This window comes from Mauremys reevesii, linkage group 1, assembly GCF_016161935.1.
Source record: "Mauremys reevesii isolate NIE-2019 linkage group 1, ASM1616193v1, whole genome shotgun sequence".
NCBI classification, from domain to species: Eukaryota; Metazoa; Chordata; order Testudines; family Geoemydidae; genus Mauremys; species Mauremys reevesii.
The window spans coordinates 45,342,419-45,364,959 of NC_052623.1; the positions used below are offsets into that span (position 1 = coordinate 45,342,419).

The 22,541-nt window shown below is 46.4% G+C and overlaps 1 protein-coding gene across 5 annotated transcripts in view; it reads right to left on the reverse strand.

Moving 5' to 3' along the window:
* Positions 1-17,657, reverse strand: part of XPO4 (exportin 4) — a 169,049-nt gene extending 151,392 nt beyond the window's left edge. The window contains exon 1 of one of the 5 annotated variants that reach the window (XM_039534432.1): positions 17,302-17,657. In XM_039534432.1, coding sequence (XP_039390366.1) covers positions 17,302-17,322 — 21 coding nt within the window. In that variant the 5' untranslated portion in view covers positions 17,323-17,657. Of the gene's footprint in view, positions 1-6,420; positions 6,439-11,978; positions 12,229-17,268 lie in introns of those variants that run through there. The other 4 variants (XM_039534423.1, XM_039534413.1, XM_039534460.1 and 1 more) reach the window with 4 other exon arrangements.
* Between the last annotated feature and the right edge of the window lie 4,884 nt (positions 17,658-22,541).

Below are 22,541 nucleotides of genomic sequence, written 5' to 3' on the forward strand. Positions count from 1 at the left end.
GCTTTTCCATTAGGGCTACCATCCCTTTCACTTCTCAAATGCCAAATTATAGTCTATATTTAATTTCAGTGCCATAGGGAGATTCATGTCAGGGGAGGGTAGCTTCCTTTAAAATTAGCCACTGGGGGAGGGATCACATGAGAAGAGCAATATCCTTCCCAACCCTACCAAGGGAGACCCCCCTCCCCTGCATTTCCTGAGGCTTCAGTGGTTCTCAAACTTTTGTCCTGGTGACCCTTTCACATAGCAAACCTCTGAGTGTGACCCCCCCCCTTATGAATTGAAAACACTTTTTTTAATATATATTTAACACTATTATAAATGCTGGAGGCAAAGCGAGGTTTGAGGTGGAGGCTGACAGCTCACGACCCCCAGTAATAACCTTGTGACCCCCTGAGGGGTCCTGACCTCCAGTTTGAGAACCCCTGGGTTAATTTAATTTTAGCACCCTGTGTCCATTCACATGCATGTGCTATTTTGAGCATTTCAGTTTTGACAACATAGGCTCATCCCAGATTCTGGAACAAGCTCAAATTCTCAGTTCGTGGACTATGTACATAAGCTATACTAAAGACAAACCCACAGTAACAATCTTCAGTTTGTGAGGGACCCCATGGAGCCAGTCTCTAGGAAAGAGATAAATGCATGGAGATTAAGTCCATTAATGGCTATTAGCCAGGATGGGTAAGGAATGGTGTCCCTAGCCCAGGGGTCTGCAACCCGCGGCTCCGGAGCCGCATGCGGCTCTTCAGCCTCCTTGTTGTGGCTCCCTTCGGCCTTGACAAAAGAAAAAAAAAAGAAAAAAAAAGAATAACGGTTATTAATTTAATTTTTATTTATATATTATTTTATTTTTGTTTATTTTGTTGCACAGTTATCTTGGAGTTCGAGGTGATACTTTAACATCGAATTTTTAAAAAGTTTTTATAATTTGTCAATTAAAATATGCGTCACATCCACGTCTATAGCCCTCGCCTTTACCTGCAGACGGCTTCTTGAGTGTGCGACCCCCGCGGTAAGATAACCATGAATACATCCCAAAAAAGAAAAATCTCAGAAGAAAATAGAGAGTTTAATTCTGCATGGACAGATTCCTTTGCCTTCACTGCCAACGACGCTGGCTTACCTGTGTGCTTGATATGTGGTGAGAAATTAGCAAACAACAAAAAATGTAACGTTGAAAGACATTTTCAAAACAAGCACTCAGCATTTTCTGAAAAGTACCCAACTGAAGATGGGCGAAAGAGAGCGATTTCGGAACTACTACGGAAAGTTGAGCAGAGCAAATATACTTTCAAGAAGTGGATCAACTCTCCAAACTCAACTACAGCTGCTAGTTTTGTGGCAACTCATGAGATCGTAAGGAGGGGGAAGCCATTCACAGACGGAGAATACATGAAGGAATTGTTCATAAAAATATCAGCGCATCTATTCTCCGAATTAAAAAACAAACAGGAAATTATTCAGAAAATTAAAGAAATGCCTCTCTCTGCAAAGACCGTCAAGGACAGGACCATTAAAATGGCAACAAACATCACCAGTAAGCAAATTGATGACATCAATTCAGCTCAAGCATATTCAATTGCCTGTGATGAGTCAAGTGATGTAAACGATATTGAGCAGACAGCACTGTTATGCAGATACGTGAACTCTGATGGGCCGCAGGAAGAACTGATTGAACTCATACCGCTAAAGGGCCAAACGCGGGGACAAGACATTTGTGAGGCTGTTTTGAGTTGTCTAAAAGCCAAAGGAATAAACACCACTCACCTGGTGTCAGTGTCTACTGATGGTGCACCCAGTATGAGAGGAGCACAGAAGGGCTTTGTGAATTTACTTCAAAAGTCGCTGGATCGAGAGCTGATGACTTTTCACTGCATCTTGCACCAAGAAGCACTGTGCGCTCAAACATTCCCCCCTGAATGTGTGGAAGTGATGAACCTCGTTATTAAGATAGTGAACAAAATAATTGCAAACGGGTTAAACCACCGACAGTTTTGTTCATGGTTAGATGAAGTCGAGAGCGCATATTTGGATCTCCTGCTGCACAACAGAGTTCGGTGGCTGTCAAGGAGACATGCTGAAGCAACCGCTGCTTGTCTGGAACATGTGAAAACCTTCTTGGAAAGCAAAGGCCTCAGCTATCCCGAACTGGGAGACCTCGATTGGCTGGAAAAGTTTTATTTCATGGTGGATATGACAAGTCACTTAAACACGCTGAATAAAAATCTCCAGGGAACGGAAGCACGGCCCTGCAGTTGCTGGAGGATGTTCTGGCATTTGAGCGCAAGATGACAGTGTTTGCCAGAGATGTACAGAGAGGTACGCTCTCTCACTTCCCCTCCCTGAGAGAGTTCAAAGAAGAGAACAATCACATAAATTGTGATTATTTACACCGTGCAATTATGGCAATGCAAGCTGCATTTGGAGAAAGATTCAGCGAGTTCAGAAAGGAAAAAAACACTCTGTCCTTCCCTGTCACACCGCTGGACATCGACCCATCCCTGCTGAACATATCCGCATTCACAGGGATAAGTCAGCCCGATCTTGAAATTGAACTGGCCAACATAGCGGATAAAGACTTATGGGTGTCCAAGTTCAAAAGCCTGACAGCAGATCTCAAAGAAGTTGCCCGTCAGAAGGCCACTCTCGCTAAAGAGCACAAATGGAATGATATTGAAAACCTCCCCAAACCCGACAAACTTGTTTTTGAAACAGAGTGCCATTCCCGACACATATATGAACATGAAAAAGTATGCATTTGGAGTCCTGTCCATCTTTGGCTCAACATACTTATGCGAGCAAGTTTTCTCGAGCATGAACTTCATAAAGTCCAAATATCACTCCCGCCTCACAAATGAGAGCCTACAGTCCTGTGTGAAGATCAAAGTCACATCTTACAGCCCCGACATAGGGAAGATCAGCATCGAGCTTCAGAAACAGAAGTCACATTAAACAGGTGAGAACACTAGCATTTAATAGGCTATTATTATTCAGAAAAAAACATTTATTTCAGACCCGGAGCTGATGTAGTTTTTTATTGGATGTTCAGGTGCTTTGGTTGATTGCTGGCCGAGAAAGAAACCCGAAGAGGATGAGAGCACACTGAAATGGACTTGTCAAAAAACATTCCTAATTTTATGTTTACTTTTTTAAAACTGCTAAGCTGCAACTATATGTTTTTTTATATTAAAGTGGGCTACGTTTTATTTTAATTTTACACAAATACGGGAAGGACTCAAAAAGGCCTGCATAGTTCAGTGTTTAATTTATTTCAAAGTAGGCCTACACATGCACACTGCACTTCTGTTTGTTGTATTCTGTTGTTGTAACAGGTAAAATTAAAAAAAGATTAAAACTTTTAAAAGTTTATAAGCAGTGTTATGTTTTGCGGCTCCAGACTATTTTTCTTTAGTGGAAGAGGGGGCAAAATGGCTCTTTTGATAGTAAAGGTTGCCGACCCCTGCCCTAGCCTCTGTTTGTCAAAGTTATGGAGACTGATATGAGTCAAGGAAGCCAGCAGAGTATCAGAAACCTGGAAAAATCTCTTCCTGGATGGGCTCAGGCATTTGGTTACAAGCTGAGGTGGTTCAAAAGTTTTGGATTTATTTTTAAGCAAAATTTTTTTATTGTTTCTTTAAACAATCAAACACAGCAAGAGGCAAATATTTGGCCACACACTTCTGAAACCTCAAACCACTTTCAGGTTTTGGCAGACTAATTTCAGCTTTTCAATTAAAAAAACCATAACAAATTTTGAAGGAAAGCAGACATTGTCCTTGATTTTTTTCTGCTTTTAAAAAAGCCCTAGTTTTCGATCCAGAAAAAGTTTTGATGGAAAATATTTGTCCAACCCTTTTAATGAGCTTTAGTGCCTTTTAGCACTAGCTGATGCTGAGAACCAGTGATACCTTGTAAAGAAGTTTTCTCAAAACTGGGTTTGTGCTGAGATGCGGAAGGTTTATTTTTCCCAGGGGCGTCCGTGGGGGGAGGGGGGAGCAAGGGGGCAATTTGCCCTGGGCCCCGCAAGGGCCCCCAGGAGAATATAGTATTGCAATTTTTTTTATAGAAGGGGCCCCCAAAATTTCTTTGCCCCAGGCCCCCTGAATTCTCTGGGCGGCCTTGAATTTCATTTGGTGACCCCTAATTCTTGTTTTATCAGAAGGAGTAAATAACACTTCCTTATTTATTTTCTCCAAACCAGTTATGATTTTATACGCCTCTATCATATCCCCCTTTAGTCGTCGTCTTTTCCAAGCTGAAAAGTTCCAGTCTTATTAATCTCTCCTCACATGAAAGCTGTTCCATACCCATGATCATTTTTATTGCCTTTTTCTGAATCTTTTCCAATTCCAATATATCTTTTTTGAGATGGGGTGACCACATCTTCACGCAGTATTCAAGATGTGGGCGTACCATAGATTTATATAGAGGCGATATGATATTTTCTGTCTTATCGTCTATCCCTTTTCTTAATGATTCCCAACATTCTGTTAGCTTTTTTTAACTGCCACTGCACATGGAGTGGATGTTTTCAGATAACTATCCACAATGACTCCAAGATCTCTTTTTTGAGATGTAACAGCTAAGTTAGCCCCCATCATTTTATATTTATAGTTGGGGTTATGTTTTCTAATGTGCATTACTTTGCATTTATCAACATTGAATTTCATCTGCCATTTTGTTGCCCACTCACCCAGTTTAGTGAGATCCCTTTGTTAACTCTTCGCAGCCTACTTTGGACTTCACTATCTTGAGTAGTTTTGTATCATCTGCAAATTTTGCCACCTCACTGTTTATTCCTTTTTTCAGATCATTTATGAATATGTTGCATAATACTGATCCCAGTACAGACCCTTGGGGGACACCACTATTTACCTCTCCCCATTCTCAAAATGGACCATTTATTCCTACAATTTGTTTCCTAACTTTTAACCAGTTACCAATCCATTAGAGCAGCGGTCCCCAACCTTTTTGGCACCAGGGACAGGTTTCGTAGAAAAAAAAATTTCCGCGGACCTGTGGGATGGTTTTGGGACGATTCAAGCGCATTATATTTATTTTTGTACTTTTATTTCTATTATTATTGTAATATATAATGAAATAATTATACAACTGACCATAATGCAGAATTAGTGGGAGCCCTGCCCCCTATCTGACCCCCACTCACTTCCTGCCCTGCCCCCCCGACTGCCCGCCCCCCTCAGAATCCCCTCACCATCCTGCTCCTTGTCCCCTCACCATCCCCCAGAGATCCCCACCACCCTGGGACCCCACCCCTACTCCCTGTCCCCTGACTGCCCCAACCCCTATACCCCCCCCCCACTGAGTCCTGACAGACCCCCCCGGAACACCCACAATCCAACCCCACCATTCCCTGCCCCTGACCGCTCCCCAACCTCCACCCCATCCCTGTGCCCTGACTGTCCCCAGGACTCCCTGCCCCTTAGCCAACCCCCCTGGCCCCAGCCTCTTACCCCCGGCTCCCTCCTCACCCGGAGCCTCAGCGCCTCGCCCGACAGCTGCAGCGTGTCTTCGGCGGGGCCTGAGCTCCGCCCCGCGTGGTGAGGGGGCGGGGCGTGGGGCTCCACGCCGCGCGGAGGCAGCTGAGCTCAGCCCGGAACTCGCAGCCCCGCCCCCTCACCACGCGGCTCTGAGGGGGCAGGGCTCAGGGGCCCCGCCGGAGACACGCCGCTTGATGTGCTAGGGGTCGGTTCGCGGCCCGGTTCCTAACAGGCCGCGGACCGGTACCGGTCCGCAGCCCGGGGGTTGGGGACCCCTGCATTAGAGGACCGTCCCTCTTATCCCATGACTGCTTACTTTGCTTAAGAGCCTTTGACAAGTTCCCTCACCAAAGGCTTTTTGAAAATCTAACTACACTGTATCAACTGGATCACCCTTATCCACATGCTTGTTGACCCCCTCAAAGAATTCTAGTAAATCATGGTCATCTGTGTGTCTAATAATTCTGTTCTTAACCAGTTTGCCTGGTACTGAAATCAGGCTGTAATTGCAAGGATCGCCTCTGGAGCCTTTTTAAAAAATTAGTGTCACATTAGCTATCCTCCAGTCATCTCATACAGAAGCTGGTTTAAATGATGTTACATACCACAGTTAGTAGTTCTGCAATTTCACATTTGAGTTCCTTCAGAACTCTTGGGTGAATGCCATCTGGTCCTGGTAACTTATGACTGTTTAGTTCAGTGGTCCCCAACCTTTTTGTGGCCAGTAGCACATTCATATTTTCAGAAGAGTGTGGCAGGCGCCAACAATTTTTCAAGGCTTATTTTGTATTTGTACATTAAATAATATGAAAATCATATTTAATATACATAATATATGAATCCATAAGATAAAAAGGGTCATTTTACATGTAAAAGGTATTAATTAAATTATTCGGCAATTACTCTTTCACCTTACCATGTGAATTTGCTCTTTTTTATCTGCCTGTAAGAAAAATTAAGCAGTTTTTACAAAATAAATATCATAAACAGTTTTCATCTTATTTATTTTTAAAAAGTGAAACATTGTTGAACTGCTGGTCCAAATATATTTATTATTCTTACTTTAACATAGAATGAAGCCTGCAGCCCCGGAGTTCTCTGTCCCCGGCAGGTGCGGGGCCGTGGTCTCTCTCCAGCTTAAGCTGTGGCCCCGTGCCTGCCAGGGACCGAGAACACTGACACCCGCAGTCTGCAGCCCCGGAGTTCTCTGTCCCTGGCAGGCGTGGGGCCATGGTTTCTCTCCAGCTTAAGCCGCGGCCCCGCGCCTGCCGGGGACCAAGGACACTGGCGCCCGCAGCCCCAGAGTTCTCTGTCCCCGGCAGAGGCCGGGCCACAGCTTCGAAGCCAGAGAGAAGCCGTGGCCCGGCGCCTGCCGGGGACAGAGAACACTGGCGCTTGCAGCCTGCAGCTCGAGAGAAGCCGGAGAGAAGCCGCAGCCCCGCGTCTGCCAGGGAGAGAGAACACCAGCACCCGCAGCCTGCAGCCCTGGAGTTCTCTGTCCCTGGCAGGCGCGGGGCTGCGGCCTCTCTCCACTGCTGGGCACTAGGCGGGCACACATAAATGCCCCGGCGGGCGCCATGGCACCCGTGGGCACCACGTTGGGGACCATTGGTTTAGTTTATCAATTTGTTCCAAAACCTCCTCTAATGATATCTCAGTCTGGGACAGTTCCTCAGATTTGTCACCTAAAAAGAATGGCTCAGGTTTGGGAATCTCCCTCACATCCTCAACAGTGAAGACCGATGCAGAGAAACTAAATGAATTATTTGCAATGGTTTTATCATCCTTGAGTGCCCCTTTAGCAACTCGATTGTCCAGTGGGCCCACTGGTTGTTTTGCAGGCGTCCTGCTTCTGATGTACTTAAAATTTTTGCTATTACTTTGAGTCTCTGGCTAGCTGTTCTTTAAATTCTTTTTGGCCTTCCTAATTATATTTTTACACTTCACTTGCTGAAGTTTATGCTCCTTTCTATTTTCCTCAATAGGATTTAACTTCCACTTTTTAAAGAATAAAGTCAAAAGATACTTAAAATACTAATTTCAGCACATAAATCTCCCATTATGAATACCTCAATGTCTTTGACATCCATATCACCCCCTTCTAATCCATATAAAATACAGCTACTAAGACCATCTTCCTTATCTGACACACTGAACACATCACAACACTCTTCTAAATCTCTCCATTGCCACCTACCCAACCACCAACCCCAAGTTACGAAGCAGATAAGTTCAACCTTCTTGCCCTCACCTACAAGGTTGTTCATAACTCATCTCCTCCCTGTTTGCCCATTCATCTCTTATTGCAGGGTCCCACCCGCTTATATCCACTAATAATGCCAGTTTCACCTCCTGTTCATTAGCTCCTCACACACATTTCAATACTTTTTCTTTCTCCCCCCACACCGCCTCCATCAATGGCTCTCCTCTTGTTTCTTCCATGCATGTGAAGCTGTGGATGTGGACAATCCATTCACACAGACTCCTGCCCTCATTCATCATTCCCTTTATATGCAAATGACTTGAAAAATTTACCTCACTGACCAGGAGTAATTTCCTGCTGAGACACAAACTGCGCTTCCACAATTTCTGGGATTCCTTTCATCATGCTGTCCCTGGGCCCAGCTTTGGGATCCTCTCTTTCAACTCAGAGTTGTCTGAACAATTTGAATTCTCCCCTCCATCACCTAAAATACCCTCTGGTTACTAGAGAGGGAAAGGAGCATTAGAGAGAGCCTCCTGGCTGCTGTGATGGTGGTCTCTGCTAACTTACCCCTCCCTCCAACCTCCAAATCCCCCATGAATAACTTTAGTGCCTGCCTTTTTGTCTGCTACCCTAGACTTATACAGCAGAATAAAATGGCCCTAATTCTTGTCGGTTTAAATCTTTTCCACAAGGTTTCCAGTAACAGTAGTGAAAACAGATAAAAGTCTGATCAGTTTTCATTCTACTACATCTTTAAAATGCTGAGAAGCAGCAGAGGTACTAAAGCTGTATATTCAAGAGCGAACATATTGCCCATTTTTCTATATCTGTGTAAGCACTACCATAAACAGGACTCACGTATTTTTACCACCACTTTCATGAAAGCTTCATATGAAAGTGCCTCAGCCAGTCTACACTAACATTTACACTACTATTAGCACAGGGAAACTACACAATACTGACAATCAGATACTACATTTGCTAGTGTAAATTCAGTTAAACATTTGGAAGGTTATATTCTACCAACATGCAACTAGAGACTTGTTTTTAAGCTGCAAAAGTTAATGGTACTCACCTAAAAAAAAGCCTCCTAATCATCTCTCTCCCCTGCCCCAGTCTTGCCTGTAACATCTAACATAATAACAATACACTTCTATTATTAAATTGCTCTTCTACCATCATAATCAGATATGCTCAAAAAAGGGAGTCTAAGATTGGTAGTTGAATGTCTAATATACTCATGAGTTTCACAAGCATGTGTATGAGATGTAACATAATTCAAATCTTTATACACATTACCTTAATTTACTACTATTTGCATACTTCTAATTGTTATATTTTATCTATAATTCTTGGTATTTATTTTTTGTAATGTTTCCTATTAAGATTTGTCTACACTAGGAAATTTACCAAAATAACTACTCCAGAAGAGTTATTCTTGAATTTCCCCATGTGGACAGTCACTCTGGAATAAGAGTGTCCCAAAATAAGTCCATGTGGACACACTTACTCCACACTAAGGGTATGTCTTCATTACCCGTCGGATCGGTGGGCAGCGATCAATCCAGCGGGGGAGGGGGGGAGTCGATTTATCACATCTATCAATCTCCCGTCGATTCCTGTACTCCAGGTCAGAGAGAGGCGAGGGCAGTCAACAGGGGAGTGGTAACAGTCAACTCACCGCAGTGAAGACACAATGGTAAGTCTAAGTACGTCGACTTCAGCTACATTATTCACGTAGCCGAAGTTGCATAACTAAGATCGATTCCCCCCCCCCAGTGTAGACCAGGCCTCAGAGTGCCCACATGGGGAGTTGTTCTGGAATAATTATTCCAGAATAGCTATATTGATACATTTCCAAAGACAAGAGCTTTGTTTGGCAATTTTAATGGAATTTGCAGGTTTTTGTCTGGGAATACACGTTTAAACTTTTTTAGTCCATGTGCTTCAAACAGCTATACAGATGAGTAATTCAAAGGGATTACTCACATGCACAAAGATGTGAGTTTATGGGATTAGGTTCTAAGGGTTTAACTTCAAGGGAACACTCAAGAAAAGTAATCCAAAATTAACTAAAGGTGTGAATTTAAAACAGATTTGTTTAACCACATTCAATCCCTGTGTGGACTCACTTATTCAGAATTAAAGTGGTCTTAATTCAGGTTAGTTTAATTTAGATTGTTAACTACTGTAACTGGGGTAGAGACAGTCTCAGTATGTGCACAATACCTCATACCATGCAGCCTCTGGGCACTACTTTAGTATAAATATTAAATATTTCAGCCAGACTCTTAATTAAATTGTGTTCAGCTCCACTGAACTCCCACCAAATTGTCAAAGTCATTCAAATTATCAATAAAGTCAGAATTTTAATGGCAATCAGAAAATAACACTGAAGGAAAATCTTCACAGATAAGTATTATTAAAATAGGTTTATGTTTAAAACTATTTATGTACAACTTTTCATACAGAAGAAAAAAATCAAAAGGCACTCATCAGTTTTATATGATGTTTAAATGTCTAACACCTAATGATTGTATGCATTTATTTCTGTTTTAGAAAAAAATAGTTAAGTTTCTCCTCTACATACTCAATATTATACAACATTCAATTCCAAAAACCAAAGCAATTTTCAGTTAAGTGATGGCGAAAAAAAGTCAGACCACCACAAATAAAGTCAGTTAAATAACTGCATAGTTTTAATCCAGCTTTGTTTCATAAATATTTAATAATCCTTTGAGGATTTTTACTCTTCACAAACTCCACATTAATTGAAGTAACAAAAACACCTTTGGAGAAAAAAAATACCCAAAACCCAGACAATAGCTCACAAAACGTTTTCATAGAATCATAGAAGATTAGGATTGAAAGAGACCTCAGGAGGTCATCTAGTCCAACCCCCTGCTTAAAGCAGGACCAATCCTCAACTAAATCATCCCAGCCAAGGCCTGGCTCGACAAAGCCTTAAAAACCTCTAAGGATGGAGATTCCACCACCTCTATAGGGAACCTATTCCAGTGCTTCACCACAACTCCTGTGTGGCCCTGCTGCAGTGCAGAAGCTGTAAATGTTCTGCTTAGCTTGCACTCAAGAACATAGGAAGTATGCTCTGACCAGTCTGTCCCTGCTTACCCAAGTCTCCTCTGGGCCATTGCTACAAGTTCTAGTTCAGGCATTGCTGCTTCTCAACTACGTTAGAACCAGGTCCAGTCCCCTGGTGCTACTTGACCAGACTGGCTCCAGTTCACCACATTCAGCTGTAACATAATGCTAAATTCTGAGACCTTTCTATGCTAAGAGATTTTTTATACAGTCCATCACTATATAAATATCAAAATACTAAGTACTAGCTTTGTTGTAGTGCTGCTGGTACTTTAAGTGGAGCTTGACTCTGAGTGTATTTCACAAAACAGGGCAGACAGAATCACAACTCCATACATCTCACACACCATATCTTTATGCAGTCTTTATAACCACAGAACACATTACAAACTGTTCAGGGACCACTTCACCCACTACTAAAATCAGACACCTCTCATATGACATGTTTGCAATTCACCCCTGGGGTTTCCCAGTTCCCATTACTGCAAGGAGGGAAAGCTGAAACAGGCAGTTATAGTTGTTTTATGTAACACCCCCCCCCCCCAACACACAAGTTTGTGCAAGCAGTGAGAGAGGAGGAGATAGGTGGTGGAGCAGGGATTTCTCTCCTAGTTTCCCGTGGAGTGGTGGAAACACTGGTGGTGACAGGAAGGGGGAGGGGGTACAGGGGACCAACAAAGAAGTATCGCCCAGGGTGGAAAGGGCAACAAGGGACCCGTAGAGTGGAGAATGTTGGTTACTGGAGATGGACTGGAGCACATGGGAATAAAGGCATGTACGGGCCCCCCCTCTAGTGAGACTTTAGAGAGTGGCAGACTCCTGGATGGGGAGGGTTGTGCTTTGAAGGGGCCAGAAGGGAAAAAAATGAGCCTAGGGAAGCTAAGAGCGTTAGAGGGGCAACTACGTAAAAGGAAAAAGATATTGAGGGGACGGCGGCAGACTAGCCAAGGTAATATAAAGGAGGCAGGGAAGGTATCCCGGAGAACTATGCACGGAAACTGCTCTGGGGGACATAGAGGCATCGGGGGGCAGCTAGGGTAGCTCGGAAAGGGCAGACGGGAGGGGTCCCGTGCAGGGCACTGAGGGGGCTATGCAGGCGGCAAGATGAGTCCGCGGGCCCGGCGCTGCCTGCTCCCCTCCTCCCCGGCCCGGGGGGGCGCCCTCACCATGAGCACTTTGGCCGCGTTCTCCAGCTGGGCGATCACCTCAGGAGCCCCCCCCGCAACCACGGCCGCCGCCATCATGGTCTCTCTTCAATGACGCGCCATGCGCTGCATTCTGGGACGAAGCGGTCGCACAGCCAATCCCCCGGCCCGGCGGGGAAGCGCCCGGACCGAGAGTATCGGCGCCGACCTGCAGCAGCGTGACCGGCCGGAGCAGCGGGGGAACAGGCGGAAGCACCGGGCGTGACTGCAGCAAGAGCCACCCCTCCGCGCTCTCCCCCGGGGCGGGCCCAGGGCACGCGGCCACAGACGGCGGGGGGCGGGACTCATGCAGGCCCAATACAGAGTTCGCCTGTGGCAGCACCGCCCAAGGCGAGAGGGGTCGCATCGTCTCGGGAGCTCAGCTGCGGTTTCTGCTTAACTTCGCTGGGGGCCGGCTGCAGCTCCCCTCTGACACCTGCTACACCGGGGAGCGCTTACCGGGTTGGGGGAGACTCGGCTCCCTGCACGCGCACCCTCAGTCTGCTGGAACCGGGGGGGCTCGGTTCCCTGCACCCCTCAGTCTGCTGGAACCAGGGATGGGGGAGACTCTGTTCCCTGCACCCCTCAGTCTGCTGGAACCAGGGATGGGGGGAGACTCTGTTCCCTGCACCCCTCAGTCTGCTGGAACCGCGGGCGGGGGACTCTGTTCCCTGCACCCCTCAGTCTGCTGGAACCGCGGGGAGGGACTCTGTTCCCTGCACCCCTCAGTCTGCTGGAACCAGGGATGGGGGGAGACTCTGTTCCCTGCACCCCTCAGTCTGCTGGAACCAGGGATGGGGGAGACTCAGTTCCCTGCACCCCTCAGTCTGCTGGAACGGGGAGGAGGGGGAGACGGTTCCCTGCACCCCTCAGTCTCCTGGAACCGGGGAGAGGGAGAGACTCGGTTCCCTGCACCCCTCAGTCTGCTGGAACGGGGGATGGGGAGAGACTCGGTTCCCTGCACCCCTCAGTCTGCTGGAACGGGGGATGGGGAGAGACTCGGTTCCCTGCACCCCTCAGTCTGCTGGAACAGGGTTGGGGAGGAAAGAGACTCGGTTCCCTGCACCCCTCAGTCTGCTGGAACGGGGCGGAGGGGGGGGAGGGAAGACTCGGCTCCTGGCACGAGCACCCTCAGTCTGCTGGGGGGGGAGATAAGAAAGCGAGAGACTCGGCTCCCTGCATGCACACACCCGAGCTTGGTCCGGCCCGAGGGGGCAGTTATTGCAGCTCCCTCGACACACCCAATGGGGGTGTGGAACTCAATTTTCCACGCTTTTCAGCTACCGCTCTCCTCCGCCCCTTCAACAGTAAACTCAGCTTCCCCACGCACACTCCAGCCAGCAGCCTGGCTTCCTCATCCTGCTGGCCAGCCAGGGCCGGTGCAACCATTTAGGCGACCTAGGCGTCGCCTAGGGCACTAGGATTTGGGGGGCGCCATTTTCTTCAGCAGCGACCGCAGCGGCTGGATCTTCAGCCACCCCGGTCGCCGCCAGCATTTAGGCGGAGGGAGTTGGGGCAGGGGAGCACGGAGAGGGCCGCCTGTAGCAAGTAGGGAGCGGGGAGCGGTATGCAGGGGAACTCCCCGCCCCAGCTCACCCCTGCCCTGCCTTCTCCTCGAGCACGCCGTGGTTGCTTCACTTCTCCCGCCTCCCAGGCTTGCAGTGCCTAAGCCGATTGGCGCTGCAAGCCGAGGAGGCGGGAGAAGTGAAGTGGCCATGGCGTGCTCGGAGAGGAGGCGGGGTAGGGGTGAGCTGGGGCGGGGTGGGGTGCTGCCACAAGGGGGGGTGCCTCAGGGAGGGGGGAAGGAAGCTGCCGCAGTGGAGGGCGCCTCAGGGCGGGTGCGCGGGGGGGGGCGCAAGGTGGAAGTTTTGCCTAGGGCGCGAAACTTCCTTGCACCGACCCTGAGAAGGGGTCCCAGGGTGGCCCTGGAATGGAAAAGGGTGAGAACCTCTGCAAGAGGGAACTTGGAGTTCAGCTCTCTTCCATGCCTCCAACAGTGAGGCATCAGCTCCCTAGTTACCTCAGCAGGGCCTTAGCTTCCTTCATCCCTTACACAGGGGGTGGAACAGACTTTTTGGCCCAAGGGCCATATCGGGGAATAGAAATTGTATGGCAGGCCACGAATGCTCACAAAACTGGAGTGCGGGCCCTGGGGTGGGGCTGGGGAGGAGGAGTTTGGGCTATAGGAGGGTACTCTGGGCTCAGACTGAGGGGTTCGGATGGGGGATCATGGGTGCTGGAAGGGGTGCAGGTTCCAGCTGGAAGTGCATGTTCTGGAGTGGGGCTGGGGGTGAGAGGTTTGGAGTGCAGGAGGGTGCTCTGGGCTGGGACTGGGGTTCAGAGAGCAGGAGTGGGATCAGGGCTCGGGTGGGGGAAAGGCTCAGGGGGTGCAGGCTGCGAGCAGTGCTTACCTCAAGCAGTGGCGTGTCCCTTCTCCAGCTCCTATGCGGTGGCATGGCCAGGCAGCTCTGCATGCTGCCCCATCTGCAGGCAGCCCCATCTGCAGGCACTGCCCCTGCAGCTCCCATTGGAGTGTGTAGGAGCCAGAGCGGGCCATGCTGCGGATTCCGGGAGTTGCGTGCTGTGGCCCCAACCCATTGCCCCAGACAGAGTGGGGCTGAGCCGCGTGGTGCAGTCCTGACCCAGCACACTGGCCAGAGCAGGGCCAAGCCACTGGGGCGGCCCCTGACCCAGCACCCCAGCCGGAGAAGGGCCAAGCCGCGTGGTGCAGCTTGCAGGCTGGCTTAAAATGGCTTGGCCCGCAGGCCGTAGTTTGCCCCCCTCCCCTCACCACATACCCAGTCTGGAGACTCAATCTTTCCACACACCACCAGGGGCAGTGCTGGTTACCTGAGGCCGTGCCTTTTACCAAGGCAGAACATAACAACGGCCATACTGGATCAGGCCAATGCCCCATCTAGCCCAGTATCCTGTCTCTGGATAGTGGCCAGTGCATGCAACTGGACCACTATGCAGCAGAATAGTACATGCCACTAGACCACTATGCCTCCCAATGAATGACTGCTCGTGCCTCATCCAAGAAGATCCTGATACTATTTTGTTATTTAAGCTTACTTTCCTTCACATATCCATCCAATATTTGAGAACATTTACTTTTTAGTTGTGTAGATTGGAAAAGATTGACAAAAAAGAAAATAATGCACTTTGCCATCAGATCCATATCTCACATATGTGGAAAGGTTTTCACTGGAAAGCAAATCAATGTTTAGTCAAGCTGTATTACAATTAAATGACTACTCCAAACATGAGAGAGCACGTTCTTTCATATTTTCAGCAATGTTGGAGAGTCTCGTTAATTCTGTATTGTCTAACAATGTTAATATGGCCGACTGTCTGCTTGTCTTGATATCAGATGCCACTGATGCCGCTTCTGCTGCTAGAAAAAAGAAACTTCCCTATAGTGATATTTCCCTCCTTTTGTAATGTAAAGACTCACAAGATGAGATGTCTTCAAAGCTTGTGGACACTGGCTGCACTTTTTTTTCTGGCTATGTTGCTCTGTAAACTTGTGCAAGGGAAAAAAATCACATGCTTGTTTTTCAAGTAAGACTGTTTGGTCTCAAACTAACTGGAGGGAGTGGGGTGAGGTTTTCAGTGTCCAACACTTCACAGCAAATAACTTTGATGTGATGCTCATCTAGATATAGTCCACATATGGCCCATTTCCATGTATTTGCCTTCCTACTTTCTGACAGTCCTTTTCTTAGTTCCTTTTTTTCCCACAGCTGAAGACACTTCTGTCACAGTTCAGGGCAACTGCATCTGTATTTCCCCTCATTGGTCTAGCAAGGGCACTCTCAGGCTTCCAGCTGTCACCACATCTCACTGCCTTCTGACCAGGGTATCTCCACGCTGCACAGTTCTCTGCTTTCACTATTATTTCCATCACAGACAGACTACCCAAGCACACCTGCTTGCTTTCTCTTCAGAGATGGTTAACTAGTATAATTGCTACAATTATATGTTACCACACAGTTCTTTCTATACTAGCCTATTTTATTCTTAAGGGAAAAGCATTATAGAAAAAAAAATTAAAATCAACAAAGGAACCTGCTAATAAGCTTGCTGGAATTCCCTAACATGGGCTTTGGCAGGAGCAGTCCTCCAAATCCCAACCAAAGGGCATTCCTCTTGGTTGCAAATTCATCACAGCTTCGGCTCCGAATGCACACCTAGTCTTATGGGGCCTCAATAGGTCCAGTCTTTCCAACCCTTCCTTCCATGGACCAGGGGGGTCCTGTCTGTTTGCTGGATCAGGAATAAGGCCCTTAGCCAGTTTAAAATCAGGCCATTTATCAAAAAATCCTTTCTTTGTCTGTTGGTCCCTGGAGAATCCAGTTTGAACTAGTATATGTGAACTGCTCCAGGGGAGAGGCTTCAAAGAGCTGATAAAAGTAGTACAATAACATTCCCCTCCTACTAAAGATGGTGCATACAGTGCCACAATAACACACACACAATTGGATTTTTAATACAATGTATCCCAAAGCCATTAACCCTAAATCAATATGGATTAATGTAATTCAGTAAGGTCTATCTTAATTCCCTAAGGTTTGTTTCAGTCTGTCACAACATTGTCATAGCTAATACTAGGCTCTGTCTTGGTTGGTTCTTTCTCCTTGGCACTTTGGCTCAAGCTGCCAGACTGTGACCAGCAATTCATGATAAGACACAGAATCATGAATGAGCTGCTACAAATTGGAGGCCTCCTATTTGTACAGGCAGTAGGAAGCAGCAGGGAGAAAGAGGGGCTCTTGAGGAAGCTGATAAAAGGAGTGGTTGCGCACAGGAGAAAATGAGCCAGGGAACAGAAACTCAATAGGAAAATTACATGCTGGGATGGGGGAGTAAGAAAGGCAGCTAAAGGGATGGGAGGGCAGTGGAGAATGAGAGTGGAGACAGGTCACTTCAAGTAAACTTTCTATCCCAGACTGCTTCCACACCCACCTCCCCACAGCTACCCAGCCAGTCCCTGACATTTTGCTATTAGCATCCCAAAGTGTAGTCATTTCCCTTCCCTGCTCCTGGTAAATACCCACTAATTCCCCTCCTCTGCTTAGCTTCTCCTTCTTTACCTAACTCTAGGGCTCTTTTAGGAGCCTCCCCTCATATAAATAGGGGGCTGCGGTCCCCAGGCAAGCATTTTGGCCTCCTCTCCTAGGCAGGGTTCCTGCTCTGGCCTTATTGTTTCCCCCTCACTTCTCCCACTTCCCAGCTCCTTCTTCCACCAGCCTAACTTTCCCTGAAATACCTTCTGGTTCACTGGTGGTGGCTTCCTCAGTACCTCTCTTCCTGAATGCCTCATCGTGCTGCTCCCTCTGCAGTGTCTGCTCCTGCAATCCTTCAGTAGCAATGGCTTCAGGATGGCAGCTCCAGTGTAGCTGATCTTGTCCCAGCAGCCTGGCACCAGTCACCCCATGAAGCAGCTCCCACTGACAGTGGCAGCTGCAGTTCCTAGGTCAGTGGAGGAGGCAGCAGCAGATCCCTTTATTGAACAGCACAATTCCTTCAGGCATCCTGACAGGAGATGGGTGCAGGCCAACACATTAGATGGCTGCCCAGCTCCTCTATTTCTCTAGGGAGAAGAGCCTCTGTCAATGTGCCACTATACAACAGAGCTGGCTGAGAGGGACCAGGGAATGCTCACTGAGTGGCAGTTAAACCGCTATAACTGTTTCTTGATGAAGGGGGGTGGTGGAGAATGTGTTAAGACCCATCCTTCTCTCAGAGACTCTGTGGAAGGGGGAGTTCAGGAATGTGTTGTTGAGCACCCACAGTTTTCTAAGGCAGGCTGAGTCTTCAGACATAACAACATTGCAGTGTCTATTGCAGTAATATTCAACTTAAGGATCTTGAGCCATAGGTGATTTCTCTTAGGCCATCCAGTGGCTGTCTTCTCATGTATGAGGAAAGCATCACAGAGCATCCTGATGTAGATGCAGGGGTAGATGTAGATTACTCCAGAAGAAAAAAAGTCAGTTTAAAGCACTGGTGGACAGAACACAAAGACAGAGGTGGATAGCAGTAATGCGGCTAGAACCAGACTTCTAGGATCTCGTAACAGACTTCTAAGCCCAGCTCTCTCACTGGGCCATAAATAATAAATATTTATTGTATGTTTTTATTCATCTGTTTTGATTATTTAACACATTACCTTGTTACTTTATGGTAAGCTCAGGGCCGGCTCCAGGCACAAGCATTCCAAGCTGGTGCTTGGGGCGGCATTCTGCAAGGGGCGGCAGTCCCTGTTGTTTTGCTCCCAAGCAACGGGCCGAATTGCCACCCCGGGCAGCGGGGGCAGTCCATGCACCGTTAGGGCAGCAGGCGCGTTTCTGCGGTGAGGGCAATTCGGCAGCAGCTTCTTATGTTTAGCTGTCCGGGGCGGCTTCAGCTAAATATAGAAACTGCCGCTGAATTGCCGCCACCGCAGAAACACGCCTGCCGCCCTAAGGGCACACAGACTGCCCCCCGCCACTCGGGGTGGCAAAAACTGTAGAGCCGGCCCTGGGTAAGCTTGCCACCTTCACTCTTGTATTTCAAATATGCTCATTCTCTTGTCACTCTGCTTTACCAATGGGCGCTGATCTAGCGTGGGCTTGTATGTGTTAGCAGAGGGAGCTTGAAAGAAGCACATCATCATCATCACTAGGCTTAGACATTTTGACCTTCAATCTTATCTTTAGGATTTGCATGTGGCTAACTAGTACAGACTGCTTATAGAGAAATTTATCAGCAATAGCTTTCAGTAAGTATTTGGACAACATGCTTTTGGTTTCGCTTCACATAACGTTTCTATTGACTGCAAAGTGAATTCTGCGGTATTCCAAAAAGTTTTGCTAATATGCTACACAATAGGCTGGTGAGTTATGACTGACAAGTTTGAATGACACATTTTTAAAAATCCTTTTTTACAGTAGTTTACTTTCCTCTCAAACTTGCACAATGCCAACTCAGAATTTCCAAAACTTCCTTCAGGAGAACCCAAAAGCTAAAATTATAGGGTTGTAACCTGGAAGGCTCTCACCAACCCAGAAAAAGCATGAATGAAACTTAATGTTTTAATTAGCCCTGTTGGTACAAGGAGGAGATGTGAAGCGTTGGAAGATCATGTCTTGTTAGCACCCCAGGAGTAGGTCTGATGTGAGCTAAGAGCACTCTGAGCAGCTGCTCACTGGTGTTCCCTCACTGACAGCTTGATACACTGTAGAGTATCTCTGGATTGCTTCATTGCCTGCTTATCTGCTAGGCTGTGGGATGCCCAGGAAAAGCAGAATAGTAGGTCACCTGATTCTGTATGATATCTCTCATCTCCCACACCATCACCCCATTCAGATGAGGAGAGGAGAAAAAAAGGAAAAACTGAGATCCAACGCCCAGTTATTGGTTAGTAAGAGAGGAAGGCTTTCCTAGTGGTTAGAGTGCTAGCCTAGGACTTGGGAGACTCAGGTTTAAGTCCTTGCTCTGCCACAGTTTTCCTATGTGATCTTGGGCCTGATTGCTAGAAAATCACTGGAACACACTGTGATTCACAAAGCCTGTGTTAAGCACCTCGACTTCTTGTACAATGAATGGAGAGAGCTAGATATCCAAGAATGGGATTCACAAAAGCGCAAGCTGACAAGGAGTCGCTTAGGTACACACGTCTTCTGAGACTCAACACAGCTATTAACAATAGCACCATCTGGTGAGATCCAGTAATGTAATACATTTATAGTCTTGATTCAACAACTTCTACTTTCCGCAGTTCTAACTTGAGAGTGTTTTCTTTTTACAAAATAACTCTTGGGGCTAACTGATCTCTGGAGCAGAAAGCAGAAATGATTAAGGCAAAGGAGCTCTGAGGCTAAGGAGTTTATTAGCCAGAATGTGTTTGTCACAGTTCTGGGGTAACTGCACCTCTGACCCCTTCACAGCCCCTTTGAAGGCAGCCCCACCTCCATCTGAGCCTTCTAGTCATCACCTTTCTTGGGTTGAGAGTTCATGTTTTTCCCCCAGACTGGGGATTTAGGCTGCAATTACTTCTGTGCTTCACTGTGATAACCTTAGCAAATTTGAGGTTACCTGAGCACTTGCAGCCCTTTTATCTCCCAGAGACAATGACAGAGTTTACTAGTGACCAGCCAGTCTTCACAAACCACAGTATATTTATTTAGGACAAAATCATTACAGAGAAAACATATAATAAAACAATAAACCATCTCATGCACATTAAGCTTGCTATTCATCGAACATGGAGGTTCACTCTCGGAAGAATACCTGACTGCCATAATTTTTAAAGATTTCCACAGCCTCTGCTGCTGTCCCAACAAAACCAGTAACATAACTGTCCCGGATGGTCTCAGAGAGAGAGAGACCAGACAACAGGATCAACACACATACACCCATAAGCTTAGAGCCAAGCTTTGGAGTGTAAGTGTGGCAAGTTTTTATTAGAGGTGATCAATGTTAACAGAACAAGTAAACAAAGTGATTAACAGATCATAATGGTCATGCATAAAATCATCAGATTCTACAGGAATAAAACAAAAAAAAATGTAAAAGAAGACAAAAAGAGAGGTGGCTACTTATGGCTACTTTATTGGGGGGGAAGAGTCATGAGTTAGCAGAACACAGACATGTAGTCTGAGTTAAGTTTCAGTTCATAAAGAGTTCAGACTCAACATTATGCTTTCAAGAATTCCCACGCATCTGGGGTGGACAAGGGAGGGAGTAATATCGCACACACAAAGCTATTATACTGCATTAGACTCAGTAGATCTGTACACAAGTTTGTCAATTCTTTGTTCCAGCATGAGTCTGTCCTGAATTAGTTTGGACTGCCCCTTTCCAATTCTCCATTCATTGTCTGCTAGGCCTCCTGAACCTGGTCAAACCGAGTATATGCAAATACCGGCCCCAGAGGGGTGGCCCTTCTGAGACCCGTTTACCTATACAGGGTTTTGCAATAATTACCCTGCAGCGATTTTAGTTCCTGCAAGAAACTCTGTAACTCTCCCCCGTGGAACCAGAATACAACCCCTGGCTCACAAAGATACATATAACATTTATAAAATAGATACAAGACTCTCAGAGATATTGCATTTGTCTGTAATATGTGTCACAGCTCAACATAATAGTCTTTGAAGTTTCCTTACTTCCTAGACCTTCCATCTATCACTCACAGTGATTATTACCAAAGGGGTAGGAAGCACACTGAAGGCTGGTGTACTGACTCGCTCTTCACAGTTGTATAGATCACTCAGTGATTTTCACAGTGGCATTGACATCTTTGAGGAGTGGTGCCAAGTGTTTAGATTTTGTGTGTATGTGTGAACAGTCAGGTTTTTTTCCCCTCAGCTAATCCTGCAGTATTTTTTTTCCCCTTATTTGGTGGGGACATACTCAGTTGCTTTGCTTCCTTTCTAATTATTGTTTGTCAATATAGCACTGGTGAAAGTTGTCAGAATTACACATCCAGAGTCTGAAGTTGCCTATCTGTTTGCAGAACAGCCACTAACAAGCTAGCAATAGCTTAATAAATACTTCCCTTTAGTCTGTGACAAGGCCCATGGATAAGAGTTACCTGTGCTCACAAGAAGGAAAGGCGATGGACTGCATGATCCTGGGTGTTCTTCCTGAGAATTTATTTTTAAATACTTGCTATTTGGTGTAACATTGTCCAGTTTAAAGGCTAAAAATATAATAAGCTTCAGGGATAAATCATATCTGGTAAGGATGAATTAGCAATATTGGGAGGGGTGAAATACCAGAAAGCTTTTGACAAGGAGATCCCAAGAGCTTCTCACTGATAGCAACAATACAAGCTTCCAAGTTAATCAGCTCTAACCCTGACTCAACAGGGCCCTTCTAGGAGTGACAGGACAGTTCAGTCTCCGTGGTCCATTTAATCCTTGACCCTCTGCAGACACTGCCAATAAACTTGCAATTTATTGCTAGCTGTAGTGCTGTTCTTGATTTAAACACCTATCCACTGGGAACTAGACTGAGATTACCATCTCATTTCACACGGACCAGTAGACATCACATTCATAGATTCCAAGGCCGGAAAGTACTATTTGATTATCAAGGCTGACCTTTTATATAACACAGGCCATAGAACTTCCCCAAAATAATTCCTAGCTCATATCTTTTAGAAAAACATCCAGTCTTGGTTTAAAAATTGCCGGTGATGGAGAATCCACCACAACATATGGTAAATTGTTCTAATGGTTAATTAGTCTTACAGTTAAAAATTTGTCTAGCTTCAACTTCCAGCTATGACCATGATATTCTTTTCTCTGCTAAACTGAAGAGCCCATTATCAAATATTTGTTCCCCATGTAGGTAATTATAAACTGTAATCAGTTAATCCCTTAACATATGTTTTGATTACTTCTTACCTGTGCTGGATACAAGTTATCAGTCTAGACAGGGCCGGCTCCAGCTTTTTTGCCACCCCAAGCGGCAGGGGGAAAAAAAGAAAGAAAAAAACGATTGAGCTGTCGTCGAAGTGCCGCCAAAGAGGAAGACAGGGAGTGAAGGACC